Source organism: Centruroides vittatus, unplaced genomic scaffold, assembly GCF_030686945.1.
Source record: "Centruroides vittatus isolate TY-2023 unplaced genomic scaffold, ASM3068694v2 contig_409, whole genome shotgun sequence".
Lineage (NCBI taxonomy): Eukaryota > Metazoa > Arthropoda > Arachnida > Scorpiones > Buthidae > Centruroides > Centruroides vittatus.
The window spans coordinates 753581-774462 of NW_027122221.1; the positions used below are offsets into that span (position 1 = coordinate 753581).

The 20882-nt window shown below is 34.0% G+C and overlaps 1 protein-coding gene across 1 annotated transcript in view; it reads right to left on the minus strand.

The window, feature by feature from the left end:
* LOC136976609 (rifampicin phosphotransferase-like) overlaps nt 1-19466 on the minus strand; it is a 36182-nt gene extending 16716 nt beyond the window's left edge. Inside the window, exons 1-18 of the mRNA XM_067271946.1 lie at nt 19390-19466; nt 16825-17003; nt 15822-16066; nt 15304-15345; nt 13423-13533; nt 12266-12384; nt 9827-9876; nt 9568-9620; nt 9377-9495; nt 7532-7673; nt 7412-7455; nt 4495-4622; nt 3375-3478; nt 2748-2783; nt 2547-2674; nt 1241-1311; nt 1093-1157; nt 288-435 (exon numbers count right to left, since the gene is read on the minus strand). Coding sequence (XP_067128047.1) covers nt 288-435; nt 1093-1157; nt 1241-1311; nt 2547-2674; nt 2748-2783; nt 3375-3478; nt 4495-4622; nt 7412-7455; nt 7532-7673; nt 9377-9495; nt 9568-9620; nt 9827-9876; nt 12266-12384; nt 13423-13533; nt 15304-15345; nt 15822-16066; nt 16825-17003; nt 19390-19441 — 1836 coding nt within the window. The 5' untranslated portion in view covers nt 19442-19466. The remainder of the gene's footprint in view (nt 1-287; nt 436-1092; nt 1158-1240; nt 1312-2546; nt 2675-2747; nt 2784-3374; nt 3479-4494; nt 4623-7411; nt 7456-7531; nt 7674-9376; nt 9496-9567; nt 9621-9826; nt 9877-12265; nt 12385-13422; nt 13534-15303; nt 15346-15821; nt 16067-16824; nt 17004-19389) is intronic.
* Between the last annotated feature and the right edge of the window lie 1416 nt (nt 19467-20882).

The window sequence follows — 20882 nt, forward strand, 5'->3', positions numbered from 1 at the left end:
CGTTTTAAATATGAATCAGACGGTAAAGTTCAATCTGAAAATAGCATCACATTTTTTTAAAACCATAAAGTTCAGTAAAAACATTTCTCAAATAGTTTTATCTGGATATGTCGGCCCTGCCCATCCTACTACCACCATAACATAGGCCTGTGGAAGCAATGATAACTACAGAAAAATCTTTCTTAGTGTCCGCAGGAGAGAAATCCAATTAAATTATGCAAAAATATTCGGTTAAATTAATCCAGCTGTAAAAAATACAGAAAATAAACAAAAATGTAAATCCATACCTCTCCTAGTCCGAAATTGGCTGTTATCGTTACGTGTTTCGGATTTGAAGTAAGAGGATTACAAGTAAACATAACACCCGCAACATCGGCATTTACCATTTCTTGGATAACAACTGCCATCGGCAGGTTCAACAGTTGACCGTTTTGCCTGTAAGAAATAAACTGTTATATTAAGTTTACATTCTTATGATTAATATTTAAAAAATTTATTACAAACTAAGTTAATCTTAATATTCTTGAGAACTGTTAGAATAATAAAATATCACACTAATTAGTTATTATAGTTACTTTCCCTTATTTTGTATTGAATTTAATGGGATACGGTAACGCGATCTATCGTGGGGAAATGCTCCCGAGAAAACTTTCTATGGGAAGCTGGCCACTATTTAAGTGTTAGACTCACTAACGAAATGTTGAAATCCCTATTTGGATAGCCGTTAGTAAGGCACGAACCCACGACCATCTACCACTTTCAAGTTTTTACCATTCCGTCGATGACTATTTTATGAGAAAAAAAATGTTAATGTAACTAAATATTTAATTTTTACTATTAAAATATATTATATGGCTTAGAAGTTTGTTAATCCGGCAACTACAAATCCAAAGTGGCGGTAGAATATCAAAATGCCGAACTACCGGACGTTTTTTGTGTATTTTTTTGCAAAATTCCTCGACTCAAACTAAAACTGCAAATAAACAAATAAATACAGAGACCAGATTTTTGCCCTTGCGAATTATTGAAGATTTATCATTATTTCTATTTTAATAATTTCAATGCGAATGTAATTGGTATCAAAATTCTCACCTTTTGTACTCAATAGCTATAAACGAAAATTGCGATGCCCAACACTTCTTGACTGCAGTTAATATCTGACAAGAAAAAAGAATATATATATATATGTAAATGTATTCGGAAATTAAAATATATATATAAAAAGTTAATTCGAAATCACTTCTTTTAATCCGGAGACTCCGAGATAAGTTTCCATTTGACCCGCTGCAGACATATCTTCGCTATCTTCGCCTTAAAATTAAAATATTTAATAAATTAATATTTAACAAATTTTAATTTCGATAAGAAAAAACTATTATTTTTAATAGGAAACTTAGAGGAAGATAAAAGTATAAGGGTTTCGGACACGAGAACGTTTCGGTGGCCAACTAAATAAAACCACTACAACCGGCTAGAAACATGGAGTTTACCTGGATTTTCTTCACACGTATAACACCTAAATAGGTGCACGTTTCCACTGAAAATCCTAGTAAAAGGCCCTCCCTCTTGAAAAGTCGCCTTTGTGTTCGCCTTATCCAATAACTCCATTCAATTCCTGAAAACATTTTATAAAAAGACCAAGATGCGTACAGAAAATCTGACATTTTTCTTTTTGTTTTTAAATTGTAATATTTCCATGTAATTCCAAAGACGGCCTTTTCCTACGCCTATAATTTGTGTCGCCTTACAATAGGGACAGCTCAATGAAGAAGGTTGGGCACACATTTACGTCAATACAGTCACGAATTTTTCTAAGACAACCCGGACACGATGGAGTCCAGGTTATGTCAGAACATCTAGAGCAGCACACTAGTGTCTTTATCGCGTGCTATTTCTTACCCAACACGACGTTAACATTTTTCGAGGTCGTTTCAATTCCCGTCAATAAATTTAGTCCGAAACCCGCTGGAAATGAGAAGACAGAATTTTACCACGAAACAATAAGAAAAATCTATTGTTAGCCACCAAATGTGTCGCCTTCGTTCGAAGATGGAAGTAATTTAAACATAAAATTCTAACTATATACTAGACTTTCGCTAATCCGGCTTCTGAATTGACCGGAATGCATTCCAGTGTGCTCGTTTATGAAAATGTTCTAAACATGGCGAAACGTCTAATGAAAACGGAAAAAGTGAAATATTTTCTACTCTTTTTTGGAGGATTTCGTCGATTTTGGTAAGCAGAAACTTCTGGATTCTATCTTCTGTTTCTGGTGTATTTTCCGGTGATGTGGGAACCAGCTTTTAATCACGTCAGACATCTTCCTTTCATGTTTACTCGGTTTTATTTCTTAGAACAGTCTTGCGTGTGAACGTGTTGTGTCGTTAGCCCGCATGCCTCAAAGAAAGAAAAAAAAATTCGGTACCGAAAGGAAACGTATCGTGCCATTCATTTCCTTTAGGTCTACCCACGTATTATTCCTCCACACCCCTGTGCAAGAAATAGCCGGAGTAGCGAGAGTCTACAGTATTAGTTTTTATTCTTACCGCAAGCCGACGATCTGACGGAAAATCGAATTTTATTTAAGTCATTCGTGTAAATTGTCTTTAAATTATTTTCAATTTCATCGCAGATGATATTTGGGAGTGAAACCTCCACAACTTCTTTCATAATTCTGAAAGTATTGCGAGGTAAAAAATTAAAGGAGAAAATTAAATTAATTATATTCGAAAAATGAAATGTTCTACCTTTGACATTCGGCTTGGACGTCACTTTTTGTTTTCCTAATTAAAAAATGTAATAAATAAATAAATAAAATAAAATTTTTGAATTCTCGCAAAGTGAAGCTTAATTATAAAGTGCATCTTTAAAAGGTGATAACTAGTACTTAAAGTTTAACACTATCTCGAGCTATATTTAGCTGGCCAAATGTGTATGGCGACATTTCAAGACAGGCAGAAGACACTTCCGTATAAAAAAAAGTAGTACTAAAACTCACCAGTAAGGCAGTTTCGGCGCTGCATGAAACCAACTAACATTTTACTTATAAAGACACTCGTGCTGTACAGAGATCCTAGCGATGCAGTGACTACTGTTCGATGTGTTCTGCGTAAAACCTGAAGCGTGTTCAACGACCGACCATAATCGATCATCTATGATGCTTATCACATGCAATGGAAATCATTTCAAGGCTTCTAAATTTGTAACATGTTGTCAATAGTCCAGAGTCTTACGTATCCTCGTCATTAAACATCACACGGATTAAGATTTGAAGCGCCAAAAGTACCAAAATGGTGAGTTTTTATACTTTTTAAGAAAAGTCAAAACCAAATCTTCAATGACAGAAATAAATTATATGCAAAAATAATACAAACCACGTTATTTTCTGCAAACAAGAAACGATGTCTTTCATTCTGTTTGTATCCTGAAATATTTTGTAGGCTTTCGTCGTCACGACAACACCTTTGGGGACTACGAACTAATAGAAACAAATAAACCAAATATAATTTTGCATCAATTAATAAGGGAAAAACTAAATGATCAATAAGAATTAAAAAATAAAAAAATAAAATATTTAATAAATACGCAAGATACTAAGAAAAACAGTTTTTAAACGAAATTGTTAATTTAGGCATATCTTATTAATTACGCTTTATGTACTGTACATAGTACAGTAGCTATACTCATATATAAAATTATAGAACTATAAACAAATACAATACAATACCAAAGATTACATAAATATAGATATATAAACTGTAGATAAACGAAAAATAATTACAATCAGTTTAACGCCTTCAACATATTCTTATAATTATATTATTCAATATTCAATTAAGCCTACCGGTGGTCGATTGAATGAATGATCACGAACACTGGTAATTTAATTGGTCGCGGTTGCCACCACTTTAACGAACTGGCCATTTGCGGTTCTTCGTGTGTCTAACAACTAAATAGGGGCCAGTTTACCGTAGAAAGTCCTCCCGAGAAGCATTCTTAGCAAAGTATCCGTGTGTTGCATTGTGTTTTCTCATCACTCCACTACACACTTATATTACACGTAAAAAAGGTAATTTATAATGTAGATTTTGTATTATTCTACTCGTATTTTATTTTAACATATCCGAAGACTAAGATTTGAAAAAAATTATTGCATATGGAGTAACCAACGCAATACAAGAGTGGGTGGCTCCTGGGAAGACTTTTCGTGATAAACTGGACCATATTTAAACATTATGCACGTGACGAATACTCTGAAAACTTCAAACGATCAGCCCGTTAATTAGGAGTAAACCCATTACGAGTATTAGCTGATTTTATCTACACAGATTGTATCAACATTGATTTTATTCAATTAACATTGATATTTCTTCATTAACATAATGTGTTTTCGAATAATACGACTAGAGGTAGTTGTTTTAAATTATATTTTTATAAAATATCTGTATGTACTGTACGAGAAAAAATTATATATTATATATTACAAAAATTTACATTTTTCTTCTCAGAAGCAATTTCCGTAAGTACTCCGAGGGAGGAACCTTTCCCACCAGTTAATTCCGATACTTGACAATGCAACGATGTAAGTGGCACCACCAAAAGATTTTCTGTTTTATTAATTGCTGAAAAATGAAATAAAAAATAAATTGAATTTTATATTCAATATAGCCTATAGTACACTTTCGTTAATCCGGCTTTAGCGCCGGACTGCCAACAAATTTCTGCGCGGGAATTTATATCGAATATAGGCCCGTATACACTTAGATTTTAGAAAAATAACACAAGATTACCGTGTTTCTAATGTCTTGTGCCGTAACCCTTGACTGCTACGAGGCCCTTACTCTTTCTGGCATACTATCCACCAATTTTTTAAATAAATATCCATTAGGCTTTAACTTAGCCACTAGTTCAGCTTTGTTCTTGGGCGGTTCTCGAGTGCACGCAATGACGCTCTATTCCATTTTAAAGATACTCAATAGAATTGAAATTGGGACTTTGGGGGTTAGCCAATAGTCCCAACCAGCAGGATACATTGTCTTTCTTTTAGACATAAAGTCCTTCCCGAAGTACTGCCGAAATATAGTAATTGCGTTTCCTTTAAACGCCGTAAGCAGTTTTACCGAAAGGATGCCATATTGACTGACTTTCCCTCGTTTAAGGCCCACCAGTGGCCAAGCGGTTCCGTTCCACGAACACTGGTAGTTCGGTCGTGAGTTCGCACCTCGCCGGGATGTGGAGTTTTTCGGGTTTTCCCTATGCCTGCGTAACGCCTGAATAGGGGCCAGTTATCCTTAAAAAGACTTCCCGGAAGGCAGATCGCCAAAATGTTGCGTTGCCATAAAACCATTTAAGAAGCCGAATCATGAAATAAATGTTTTCTGAATACATTTATACATTTTTTAAATATTAGGTCTTTCTATCTATTTATTGTGTATAAGAATACGTACAGATAAGAAAATTATGTGTTGGCAGTGAATGCACTACAATTATTTTTTTAACTTTAACACGAAATTTCTAAATTGGATTTATATTTTACTGCTACGTTCTATCATTATTTAACAATTACATACCTTGGGACTGCATAGAGCCCTATTATTTCGTATACAGATTCGAAAGTGAGCTTCATAATGAGAACAAAGACAACCTAAAATCTTCTCTGGAGAGATTACTGGTATACAGATTTAAAAAAACATAAAAACACTTCAATGAGAGAAAACGATGCGACACAACAGTGATGTGCCAAGAGGTGCCTCCTGGGAGGAATTAGATGTTAAAAACAAAAGAAACTCCGCGAAAACTCCTTTTGTAAAACCCGAATCCAGATTCAACCCAAGTATCTAGTGGTTTTAGCCATTCAGTCACTGGTGATTGAACAGATAAACAGTTTGCAAATACTTTATTATTTTCAAAGCGTTTTTCATTCAATAAACAGATTAGAGATAGGCTTAGGCCTACCACTAAATTTGATATACGGTACACAATAAAACAAAGATATTCATAGGCCAGGAAAGATAATATGGAAAATATAGTCATAAATTTCAACACACGACACCGAATGAGAAGGAATAATAATCTTGAGTTCTCCAGGAAAGTGTATTTTCGAAGATACAGTAAAAACTATTGAAAACGGAACTTCAATAAAACAGAAACCTGCCTAAACGGGAAGAATTCTTCTAAACGCAGCGATTTTCTGTGTTAAAAAAAACCTGTTTAAAACGAATTTTTAACACAGAAAATCGCTGTCCTATTTACGCAGGTTTTACTTTAAACGTTTTCATAATTGAGAGAGCACGAATCAAATAATCAGTAAACATTCTAGATAACTCGTGTACAAAATGAATCGCCGTGGATAGATAGTGCACCTATTATATAACCAATAAAGATAATGCAATATGCCGAATCGATTGTAAATTCCTTTATCGAACAAATTATTAGTAGAGAAAACAAGATCAAAAATATTTAGTCAAAAATTTAATTATTTAAGGAGATGAGGGTTCAAATTGCTTCGATTTTTCCAACGTCTTCCTGTAGGTAGATTTAAAAATTATCAACACAGCCTGACGACTTTTCAATAGTTCATTATCTATCTTACGAGTTACGTCTTTAACTTGTCAATTATCGCTTTTAGATAAAAAAAACTGGTTGATTAAAAGTATTATCATGAGAATAATAACATTGCAGAAGTAGTATTAGAGATAGGACTTGTTTAGTACTGGTGGAAGGTTGCTTAATAAAGTTTTGTCTTTTGAAAATATTTTACTTTCAGTTAATTTTTAAAATAGATTTCTTTATAAGTATTTTATCATAAAGTAATTCTACGAATTTATTAAAAATACTGCATTTCCTCTCAGATAATCAAAGCGTTTCTTGCCTGCTCTATTACAGATAAATAACAATGCTTTGGTATTGTTATTTAGCTGTTGGTTGGTAAGTGCCTTTAGTAGATTAAGTGTAGTACTTTTAAGTTATCATAACAATTCCCGAATGAATATCATGCAATTTATTATTAAACTCTTAGCTTCTAAACTCTTAATGCACAAGTTTGATGGTGATTACTTGTATATCCTTTACAAATTATCATTATATTGAACCGTATTTACAATTTTACATTTAACTTTTTCATGCAATTTGTCTTCTGTTAATATTATAGATTGGTGGTGACCAAACTTTTGCATATTCCATATATACAAAAAAGTTGGCCTATTTTTATATCACTTGTAAGAGATCGTTCAAATATTACATAAACAAATATTTGTAACTTTTTCATTTCCCTTTCTTCACCATCACTCTCCTCGTAATTATTATTAAGCGCGATGTTTAAACCGGACTTGGTAAATGCCTTTTACGTTCATTCATTTACATTCGTTACATTCATTAAATTTCAAAGTATTTCAAATAAGACTTAACTTACATTTTTGCAGTGGATAAGATTTGCTTTTATTTTTCATGATTTTTCTGTAAATATGCATTCATTAGTATTCTAATATTTATATATTATGCCGTATTAATTCAAATATTTTATAAAGCTCACCCTTTTAAAACAACTCCGTGACCCTTCCTTCCATTTTTGGACATTATTACGTGTTTTAATTCGATCCCATTGGGCCATTTCGATCTCATAAAAAATGTCGAGTATACCTCAGAGGTAAATTTTAATTTATATATTTCATCCTCTGAAATAAAGGAAAATATAATTATATATTATCATTTATTATGTTAAAAATATTATAACAACTAAAGATTTCTCCACCAGCGACCGAGTGGATAAAACTACTAAACGCTAGTAGCTTGTCGCAATTTCCCACCCGACCCTGGGGCTTTCTGGGTTTTCTTCACGTGTCTAATACCTAAATAGAAGCCTGTTTTCTTCCTCGATGCACCGGATCTTGGCAGATTGGCTCTGTTGTATTGCATTAAATCATCAATCTATTCCAATTTAGTATTGTATTTATTTAACAGAATAGCGAGTTAACACTGTTTTAAAACTCTAAACACGTTGCTCTGGCTAATAGTTCTATAAAGTATAGATGTTAACACGCAGCTGTAGAGATCCAGTTCGAGTAAGCATTGAATAATCAGAAGTTTAGAAAATTTCTGAGGTAAAATACAAGGTTTACACGTACTCGTTCGTATCTCTCGGCCTAGCCACACGTGTGATGGACTAATATAAGGCTTATTTGGTGTCTACAGAAAAAAATGCTCCGTTACTATGTCTACTGTAATTAGTGTACAACATATACAGTAATTTAGAAACTATCAGTAAAAGCGTTAAGCTTTGTGATGGATTTTAGATTATAAGTAAGATGCCACAAGGATATATATAGGTAAACATTGTTAAATCGGTGATAAAATTAATTATTCTTTAATTATCGGATATATATTTCGTAAATGAACACGTGTTAAAACTATACTATTAAAGGGATCATACTTTCAAGATCCCAGCATGGCTTTTTATCATTACGAATATATTTATATAAATTTTCTAGGAGTATATTTTTTATGTTGCGTACAGTTAATTATTTCCTGATATAATAGGTAATTTCGCGAGAGGATCCTTAAGCTTATATATTTGGCTGCAATTTGAAAAACTGTAGACCTATAAATGTCCACTGTCATTTGTCTGTATGTCAGCCAGAGACCAGATATGGAAAGCTTAGGCACAGAAAGTCCAGATTAACTATATAATATCGTCCAATAAAAACTGAGAGTCACGTTATTTCAATTCGAAATTTTTCTCCCGAAAGGATAGACGACTCAATTCCTAACAAGAAAAGTGTGATGAACAGAAAAAGTATAATGTTATCCGTAAGTTATACATATTATTTTACTTCTCCAATCGATAGTAAATAATTATTGAATAGTCCTCGTTTGATACGTCTAGAATTTCACAGCGAAAGCTAAGAATGTTGTCCAAATAGCTAAGGAAATTTAAACGCACAATACAATAGAAAAGTAATAACCGCGTGTCTAAACATATTTCCAGTTCTTAGTTTATTAAATATCAAAGAATAATTCACTTACATCAATATTTTGTTGGTAAATTTAAGATAAAAATACTCTCCTAAAACACTTGTACAAATTTCCAATTTTCTTCTTACAATAGAGATGGTGTTGCTAACAGTTATAATATGAGTTTACTCAAGCGAACAAAATTTGAAAATTTAACATATTCCACGCTATCTGCCAGCAAAATTTCAAATCTGATCTTACACTACTTATTTGACGAAGATGAATTTAAAAAGTATCACAAAATTACCAATTTTTGCACTACAGTGAGCCGAAGGCTATTTGTACTGTACATATATAACTGTATACAATCAATAAAAATAAAATAAAACACGAAACAAATTCAAATTCTATTATTCTCACAACTTACCCAAGGAAAATTCTAAGACTTTATTCTCGATTTCACTAATATTTTCGCTGTCGGGTAGAACTTTACATTTGATCGAGTGCAAGCGACCGTTAGAATTCATTATATGACCGTGATGAAGCCTGAAATAAAAGGCTTTTCCTTATTTATTTTATAAAACGGAGAGAAACGATTACGTTTAAATATGACATTACCTTTTTATAATATTATCAACACTCTCAATTCCAATATGTAGTAAAATCCCGTGCTACAAAGAAATACAAAAAATATTTAATTTTGATTATGTACAGAGCAATGAAATGAATACACGGATGGTTTTTACGTAGTTACATCATAAATCTTATTAATAAAATACGTAATTATTTTTTGATCTTTGAAATACAGGGTGTGCATAAAGTCTGAAACGGAAAATTTTCTTCGATACTCGTGTACCGTACCTTTTTAAATACTTACCTGCAAAAAAGCGAAAACGTGGCAAAATTCTTGTTCCGAGGAAACTTTTCCTTAATTAAAAAATAAGAATAGATCTTAATTATGAAATGAATTAAATATTTTTATAGTTAATATTTTAATTAGGCAATATAATGAATATATTTGTAATGACTATTGGGCTTTCACGCTGACAAATGAATTTACTAGTAAATATATAATGAGGTTAATAAATGCTCTATTTTGGAGACAGTCTCAAAAGAGCGAGGTCCTATCATTCTCGTTCACTTGGAAAACGAAAACAATATAAAAGAAGAGACGATACAGAAGCGCATTCGAACATTCAATGACAAACACCTCCGATAACGGCCACCTCTAAACGGCAGCCATTTTGTTAGGAACGTTTCTTTTCGAAATGTATACGAAATAACTTTCGAACAAAGACCATTGTTTATGTTTTCGTTAGTGGTTGTTTAGAGGTTTGACTGTACAACTATACCCGGATTTTACCAGTCCTGACATAACAAATTTAGAAAGAGGTTTGGCAAATACACGTATCGAAGTGGAAATAGAGTATTTGAGAATATCCTCTAGTCATCGAGTGGTCAACAATTGTCTACTTCTAGTTGCATGTGTGACATTTCTTTCCCTCGTATACAGACTGTCTTTTATCATGTCGTACTGTACTGTACAGTACATATCTTTTATTTGTAGTTTACTTTGACACGCTCGTATACAATAAACGATTGAAATTATCAAAATCATTAGTCCTTCATATCGAAGATCAACAGGACAAGAAGGGACGTCACTACGAAATACCGTTTAAATTAGTCAAAATAATACGTAGAAATGCTATATATGGAAAGAAACAAAAAGTAGTAAATTTTCTAGAACAGCGAGTAGCATTTTTCTTTAAAGTTATAAATTCTTTCTTTATCAAATTTTGAATAAGAAGAACCCGAATAATGATGTAGGGCAGGGGTGGCGAACCTTTCTGAGCCCGCGTGCCATATAGTAAGTACACTTAGCTTTAAAGATGTTTATGTGTGCCAAAGTTTTAGACTTCGAATAACGATAATTAAAGAAATTAAACGAATATGGTTTAATTAGAATAAATATACAAAAAGCGTATTGAAAAAAAGGATGATTGAAAAAGATGTGTGATCGATCGAAATCGTATGATACGTTACGTGCCAGATGATTTCTCTATACGTGCCACTTTGGGCACGCGTGCCATAGGTTCGCCATCCCTGATGTAGGGCAATATTTCTTATATTGCTTCCACTTTCTATTGAAATCCAAACGACAAAGCGGATGTAATTGATCGGAGTGATGACACGACAAGTCATAACAATGAGAACATAAATTAAATATTGGTGAAACCCTCTCTGTAACTTTCATTCTGTGTTTACATTTATCACTTACAAATGCAAATTTGTAAATTTACAACTTTAGGTAATGAACACGTTATAGTATTTATAACGACTCGTGTGAATTTAATATTTATTTTCCTGACCTGTCTGCATTTCTGCGTAGGGACTACTAATGGGAAAGTGGATAAAACTACTGAAAAGTCAGTGATGACGACGTCATTTCCGATCGTGTTGACCAAAGAGATTCTCTCGCTTACCTAGCAGTAGAGTATCCACGGTCTCGGGTTTTCTGAAGACTCTAGATTGTCTAGAGCAGGGCTGTCCAACTGGCGGCCCGCGAGTACATTTTACTATGAATAAATTTATGTTACTAAATTATTACTATTAATATTAAAATTATTTTACTATGTGAAAATTACGGCCACAATGTTCTCATTAATATATTACGAATATTTTAAAGTTTTCTTTTTAGTATAAATAAAATATTTTTTTAATTAACATAAACTGACTTTTCATTTATCAACCTTTTTGGCCCCCGAAATGTTTGGTGAAAAAATATGGCCCGCGGGCTACGATAAGTTGGACAGCACTGGTCTAGAGTCTACAGTGTAGACTATGGGCTGGCGGTGTGTAGAACAGACAAAACTCAAATTCGTACTAAGATAGTAGCCTAGTGTTTGTAGACTCTGAAGTAGACATCGTACGGAGGCATCGTTTATGGAGTTTCGAAAAGATTTTTTGCGTTTAATTTTCGTATGTAAGCACAGAAGAATCTCAAAGAACCTGCCGTAGCTCTCTTCAGAATACATTATGCAATATCTAAGTGTGGAAAGGAGAAAACTCTCAAGACACTTTTACTCTAATTTAGTGCTTCCGAAGTTACGAATTTTAATATAAGAAACTTTTAGTGCCATCGAATCGAGTAAAAAATGAATAAAATAAAAACTTTGTTCAATGTTAAACGCAATTAAAAATTAGCATCAGTCGCGAAATTTAAAGCTCCTGTTTATAGTAAATATTAGAGCACTTTTGTGAAATAAAAAAACAAACTTCGGTTCGAAGATTGAATGAATACTGGAACGATACTTACGAAGATTTCTCATTTTGGTTCCCCATAAATGCATCTCCTTTTCTTTATCGAATCCTTCCACCTTAATAGTTCCTCTCATTTGTCCATGTTGGGTGTAGATATCCATTAAATTTCGTGTTCTAAATGTAACAGAATCAGATGTAAGGATGGTAAAAGTGTCGCAAGATATTATTATTGGTAGAGTAATTAGAACGTTCCGATTACTACAAAAAAGATTCATAAATTATCTAAGCGAATGTAATTGATCGGAACAAGGCAAAAGAACACGAGCGATCTGTCAGAGGGAATTCCTCCCGGAAGAACTCTCCGTGGTTCCTATTTAGGGAATACACACACGAAGAAACCACGGAAAAGTCAACGTGGGCAGCACGTTAATCAGGCACGAACTCACAACCACCAGTGTACATACCAGTGTTCGATAGTTTTATCCACTATGTTTGTGTCACGCGTTTGTATCCACTGATGGCATGTCGTAGGCATGCCACAAACACGGTTATTGATAAATCGAAATGTTGTAACTATCCACTCATAACATAATGCGTAAATAAAATTCCAGCAACGAGTCGCTTAACTTTCTCGGCAGCATTTAAAACTGCGTGTGTGGTGCCATACGTTATGATATTTTATTAAAAACTTTTTATATTTTCAATTATTACGAAATGACGAAAAGCTTAATTTTGACGGTAGGGATAGGTTTTATAAAAAATTGTAAAATGCTAATAACGAGTAAACTCGTCACTAAGTTCGACCTTACTGGAGATATGCTATATAAACCCCGTCTATCTCTTCATCCCATCGACCTTTAACCCTCAAAATTTACTAGCATCAATCCTAATACGCAAATCTCCCTGCGAAATTTCACAAATTTTCGACAAAAGGTAAAGGTGTTATTAAGCTGAAAAGAGGATAAATGAAATCGTGCATTGTTTTAAAATATTCCATTATTCCAATAAATATAGACCCATTTCCACGTGTTTGATATCAAAGATAGGCTGGTTTCCTCCCGATACGTATCAATTTTGGCAGAAAACTGAAAAAATCCACAAAAAAAAAAAATGCTTCGGAAACATTCTCGATTTTCTTCTCCGGCGACGATCGCAGCCGGAAGTAATTTCTGTTATATTTCCTTCACCGGAATAAATATAATCTATATTTACCTGGCAACGTTGCCGAAGAGTGAAAAGAAGGAAGCGTGGTCTAAGGCATTGGCCATAGCATCCTTATCCACGTCGCTGGAGAAATCGTACACTCCCGATAACGCTCCCCATCTATTGGAAAAATTTGTTTGATTTTTAAAATATATATTTATTATTAAAGATATGCAACGACGTTACTTATCTTTACTACATTTTTTAATAATCAATTAGCCTCTTTAAGTCCAGATGTCCAGATTATATAACCGACTAAACGGTTATACAATCTGGACGTGTGAAAAATAAAATTTTTTTGCAGTTGAGCCACCTATTAGTCAAAAGTTTGTATTCCGGGACATCGAAAGCGAATAAACGGTGGTTCCTTTTTAAACAGACTTTATCTCCAATTTTATTTTTAAAGAATACGCGACACTCCGACAACTACCCAAAAGGAATGAAGAGGACGACAGCGGTGGTTGAAAAATCTTAATATTAATATTTTGACGTATTCATCGAGTTGTCGTTCTTTTATTAAAGAAAACCAAATAAAAATTTTCGAAACAGTTAATTATTTTAATTTCAGATCTTATTTTAGTGGAATTTATAAATTTCTACACACAAAAGATGGTCGAGGAAGCCAAAATATGACAATATTTAGCAAAAACAACACTTGCCAGATCAAAGTCTAGCAATGGAAACTGATAACACCAAAATATTGAGAAAATTTCTCCCGTTGAAAATTCATATTTTTGACATACTACTTTTGGAAAAACCCTTCTAATAATTTATAATTATCTTAAGTTACGATCAAGAACGCAATATAACGTCTTACGAGCCATAACCGAAGAAAGGAAATAAGTTAAATGCACGTAGTAACGAAGTGTAAGAGACAAAAAATCTTACTGATGTTCGCAATGAACAAGATTATCACGTTTATATACTTTTCTTGAGTCTTGAAGTATATCGGTTAGCTTTCTTCACGTTTATGTTTATTGCCGATCGAACTTGCAAGATGAGTAGAAAATAAGGCACAAACAAAAAGGAATATGGACGGATGGTTTGCTACGACACAGGAGGATCCCATACTTCTTATTTTATGTTATTCCGTGGTTTTATCAAAGACGTTACTCGTTGTTTTTGTTTGTTTCAAATTTAAACTAAAATTTAAAAAATGTGGAAACTCGAAGTCACTTCGACTTCAAGTTTCTCATTTGATGTGAGAGGTTTAATGACAATACGGTCATAAAGGTACAGTAGAGCATCGATTATCCGACTTAATTGGGGACTGGAGTTGGTCGGATAACCGAAAAGTATGAAAAAATACATTATTAGTATAGTGTATTGGGCCTGGTTTAAATACTAGCCTCCCTTTCATGGTCGAGCCATGCTGCCAGCTAAAACATGCAAAAATTTAACAAAAATAATATTAAAGTAGCCAAGACGTAACCAAATATTGAAGCGCCACGTCACTAGCAGACATTTGAATTTGCCGACTAGAACGTAGTCGGTTAACCGATAAGTCGGTTAATCGTGGGTCGGATAATCGATGCTCTACTGTATTATTAAATCTCTTACATCAAGTGAGAAACTTAGATTACAAATTGGTACATCCGATGTCGTACAAATAATAAGGAATTTTTTTAAAAAAATTTATGTTTTAGACACATGAGCATTTTTCTTGATGTAGGTAGGAATTGTTCGAAAGTTTACATCACGTGTTTACTTTTCGCATCTTCCCGAATATTAGGCGTGCAGTTTTTAACGCTGAAATACGATGTTTTCAATAGTTAAAAGCTGTAGGGGATAAATTTTCTTACAACACGTTTTACAAATTAAGCCAAGTTTTTATTATTTAAAACTGTAAGATTTCAGAAACTTTTTAAGAGTTAAGGAATATATACTTACACGAAACTAAATTTTACGTGAATCACCTTGTCTCCGTTTTCCCTAAATAAAATAATACAGTTAATTTATAACAATTATTATAATAGAGTATCGAAGTAATGTTAATAGTTAAGTTAAATGACCCAAACACGAGTTTCGAGGACTTTCCTCCAGCTTCTTATGGGCGGGAGAAAAGATCTTTTTAACAGTTTCAATCATGTATTGTGCGTTTAGCATTTTAGCCGCGAAATGCTAAACGCACGATTTTGTATTGCGAACAACATTATTATCGCTAAATCATGTAACTTTTCGAGCTCTCAAACTAAAACTTTTATATACACTACATTATTACTATATATAATTCTTGTTAACGTGTTTGAGATTCATCAGTTTAGCATCGCATTCATTCTCAGTACCGGTTTCGGAAGTAAACAATCGGGTGCGCTAAATCCAAGTTTCTCCGTCAAGATCAGAATTTTTCTTCGTCTAGCGAATTCGATAGAGTGTAAAAAAGAATATTTCTTAAAAAAACTTGTTACCTGAGAAGGCCGTTGAAGAATATTCTCCATCTTCTCAGAGGAGATAGACATTGCAGTCGCAAACCGGCCGCTTGGAAGTAACGGTCGTCCGTCGTTCTACCCGTTTCTTGCAGAACGTAAACTTTGCCGTTGGAAAGTCTCAGATAGAGCCAGGCTTCGGCTATCCTATCGTCTATCCTGGCTATCCTCACCAGCAAACATTCCTTCTTCGAATTTACCCCGTATATCAGCGCTTCGTCCTCTTCCTACGATATATTCTTATATTGTACGAACCTCGAAAGCCAATAATATCGCTATAAAATCTACCGTAACTGTTAATTATTCGTATTAATATTTATTCAGATACCGAGTACATAAAACTGTAGAGCTATATAGATTTTCATGTCTGCAGTCCAGTATATGTATCTACTCTAACCAATCGTACCCACTAGTATGAATATTATAGGCATCGAGCTTAAACAACTTTCTGTCATTCTACTCATTTCTTTAAAGAATTTATCTTTACTGTCACAAAGTGTAGATGGGCCAAGCGTTTTTATTCCGTTCATCTTTTAATTAAATATAACCGGAAATATTATCAACTTTTGGTCGACTTTTGGCGAGTAAACTCTCATTTGTTTTTAGGTATACTCTTCTCGAGATTCTACCGCCTTTCCTGATTCCATTAATGTTATTTTACAAGTTCTCGTAGTTATTTATGCGTCGCATTAATTAAAGTTAGATGCATTAAATTTTAGGTAGTGAAAGCTGCGAGTACGGTCCATTTATTTTGTACAGCATACGCGACATAATTCCTTCGCTTTGTTTTTACGTAACCCGCATACCTATCACCCCTACACAAGAAAAGGAATATACCATCACCTTTTCTCCGTCTAAAATTTTATGCATATAACTGTATAGATATTATGCCACGAATAAACTATTAACCCCGGAATAATGCAAATCTCAAAAAATAGTGTCTTATTAATTCCTAATAAAATATTAATTGAAACTAAGTACTTACTCTGTAGAGGTCGCAGTTTCGAGGGCATTCTAGTTTCCATTCGACCGGGCTGGGGAAGACGCCGGCTTTTACCAAATCTTCGTCGTCGTCGAAGTCGTGAAAGTGAAGTCTGGGTTTGAAGACGAACTCGTACAGTTTCAGAAACAGAACCAGAAATATCTTCTTGATTGTCACTGGCTCTGTCGGCATTGAATAATAATCGTCACGCATTACACCAATTCGTTATTACGAAGTTCCCGGTTATAGGAAACTAGCAAATAAACCCGACGTTGCTCGTGCAAAAAATAACAATAGCGAAGATTAAGATTATTAGAATATAGTCGAACTTACCGTTTTCAATGGGTGCAAGAATTAGGCCCCGCCTTCCGAGATTAATTAGAGAATTTTTAGATGGATCTAAAATTATGTTCGATTTCCCGCAAAACGGTAAAAAAGCATCTAAAATAGTACAGTAGAAGCCGAGTTCTTCGGGGGTAATCCTTAACCCTCTCCCCAGGGGGAGGGAATTTCCAAAATCCCTTCTTACTGTAAATTCTCACGACGTACTCGAACTGTGTACCGAATTTTAATTTCAACTTCTAACCGTTTGGGCTCTGCGCTTATTATTATCATCATTATATTATAAGATGCTTCGCGAGTTACGATCTCGACGAGATAGATTTGGGTGTCCTCTCTGCGTATTGTTGACCTAAACGTAAGCGCCAACCCACGACCAACTACCGGTGTTCGGTAGTTTTATCTACTCGGCCACTGGTGGGCGAAACTGTCGAGTAAAATTTATTTGACTATAATAATACACACTATAATAAAAACATCATTAAAAATTACAATATTTAAACATTAGTGACTCCCTCGAAGTTCAAATTTTCAAGCTAACAGTTCGATATTTGGGCTGTAAAAAAGTCAAACCGAACAATCGGTTCACACTTTGAATTTTTTTTAACTTTATGGACATTTCCGAATTTACTTCAGTTAAACAATTTCTATGCGGATTTATAATATACAGTAGAGAGTCGAAAATCGGCATCAATTGGGGACTGGGGTTGTTCCGATTACGGTCTATGTACGAAAAAATATATTAACCTGTCCGATGTTCAAATTTTTCTTCGTTGCGTGTCGCTTCCTGTTGAATTTTTCTCCGTTGCGTATCGCTTCGCGTTGAATTTTCGTCGATTTTAAGCCTAACGAAAATTTTTATAATAATAATCGAGGCTATCGTATCGTTAAAAATTATTTCTGCATTTTGTACAAACAAAATAAACATATTGAAGAATATAAAAAACATGAAAATTATACTTTAGAAGTAAATTTAGTATCAAAAACGTTCGATTCGGCACGACACAGTCCGACTGAAAATCGTGCCGATTATCGGGCGATTCCGATTACCAGGGTGCCGATTTTCGACTCTCTACTGTACTTCAATGAGAATATTTGCTCACAGTTGTGCCGAAAAAAGTTAAAAGAGCAAATGAGACTTTTTCATATACGAAAATCTGCCTGGAAGTTAATTCCACGTTTCAGTTAATATATCAAAATTTTAACCTATATCTCTTATATTATATTATTATTAAAATAACAAACGATTCATTATTAGAATACTGCAAAAGTTTTATTAATTGTCATTGTTTAGGCAGTGCCATCAAAAAACTTTCTGTATGCCATAGGTTGTGGACTAAGACCTAGGAAACTGGAATCTACTTCAGATATTAACTTTTAAGTCAAAATTCTCAACTATTAATAAAGAGAAAATACACGCCTTCCTTTTGCATCCCATACATAAGTCATATACATTTACCCTTCGAAAAATAATTTATTCTATATAAGATTGTTTCCAAATTATTCTATAACTATTTTCTTGTTACTACGTTACGAAATGGTAAAGCTGTCAACGAGAAAATTCCCGACAGTGGCGATTTTCTGAATTCACCCGATTTACATCTGAGATTTAATGAAAGGGTGAAGTTAATTCTGTTTGCTTCTTCACGCCGATGTAAGAAACGTAGGAAGAAAGCCCAGTACGAGTGTCTTTTAGCCGAAGACCTATCGATTGTAGTTCGAAAGAATATGAGCTAAATTATGGGGAAAGTGCATTATAAGTTTGAAATCCCCAGGATGGAGTTCTGATTTTATCAATTTTCGAGGATAGAGAATTAAAGAATTTGTATCGACAACGTGATAAACTGAACCAAGAGTAAAAACAGTTTATTTGTTCACGAAACATACACTCGACGTTCTGTCGTAATGTATGAAGTGTAAAGAACAAGGACGAATGACGAAGATAAAAGTCGTCGCTTTCGATAAAAAACGAAATGCAGAACAAACGTAAATTAATTCAGTTTTTATCGATAACGAGTCCTCGAAAAGTATATTGCATCGAACCTTATTAATTGTATAAATTAATGCTAATAAATGAATCTATCTTCCAGAATAACACGGGGATTTACGGAATCGTTTACTGAAGTAGAATGGGAAAGAAAAGAAAAACTCGAGATCTAGTAAGACACAACGCCGAGATCAATTGCGGGATGGAAATATGAGGGGGAAAACAGAAAAACGAAATCTCACCTGAGTCGGATACGGAGAGTAAACGTCCGAATAAAATATTTAGAACAGACATGTCGCCGTAGGTCTTTACTCGGCCAGAATCTCGTCGATTTTATCGCATTGTCGACCTATTCTGCGATAATGGCAGATAAACGCTGGATTTTCCGAAACGCCTCCTCGATTAACCGTTTTTGCACCGAGAGGGACGAAATGCGCGCTTACTACTTTCTACTTAATGCGTCGATACACCGTCACAATTCAGTCAATGACTCTTTTGTTTTTCTACGCGAAGTTACTAGTCGTACGCAACGTGTGGTTAGTAAAACGCATTAATATTATTTACGTCGAAACCAATGGAAAACGCTCGTATTTTTTAAACATTTTCAAATTACAAACTCAATTGGGCGCTAAAATATTGGAGCGACGACATTTAAAGTTTTTTCATATTTATTATATAATGTCGGCATTGAAATGTACAATAATCTATCCGTTCTTATCTCATCCGTTCGTAAATATTTTCATCGATATCTTTCTCGTGAATTATTTTACAAAGTCGACCGAAATGACGGAAAAACATTCTAGATTATTCTACGTGGGTATATAACTAGAGTAACCGAAGGGCATTTTATCACACATTTCATTGGAAACAAATCCATCAACAACGTCTGAAAATACGAAACTTCCGATAAAACTTTTGCGTGCCGTTGCTCTATCTATCACTCGAAAAATGATCACAACGCAACCACTGTCACAAAAGAACTGTACTGTGACAACTGGATCCTTCGAATACCAAGATTAAAGAATATCGTTCAAAAACCGAGAAAGTCCTGTACTGCCACGCAGCGGCGGCCTTAATCATTGCGATGCTCCGGCAACAGAATCCCCGTGTTTCATTTCGTTCCCTCGTCATTCGTGCAAAGTATGCGAACCGAAAGTAGGTATTTCTGATGAGCCCCGAGGGAGGTTCAATAAACAAAGTCTGTTTTCTATAAGAACTTTTACTCAAATTTGCATAAACATCTAACACCAGTTTAACAGTCCTATTAATAATTAATGTCTAAGTTGACAAATACATTAAGAAATAAATTTAGAGTTTTAAAGTATTATAATAGAAGATTTATAAAAGTTAACAGACATAAAGACGACAAATTATTAATGAGAAAACCAAGGTACATAAATGTCTTATAAGATATACGCAGGGATTTAAAAATGACGTTTGCGGCTTTTCCTAAAACGAAAATCTTTAATTAAAGCGCAATTATCTAACGAATGAGCTACGTCATTTTCGATTGAAAGAATAGCAAGGGCCGAAAGGATCTTGTGTCATCGAATTCTTCAAATATGTTTTAATAATTTTTAACCTCGAAAAACTTCTTTCCGCAGACGCAACTGTCGCGGGTGTGGCGGCAATAATTCTCGGGACTAATTCGATAGTTAAATTTTTTTCTATTATATATATTTCGGCACCAAGATAATGTCGTCGTTTCCTCACATACAGTGGTGCCTCGTATAAC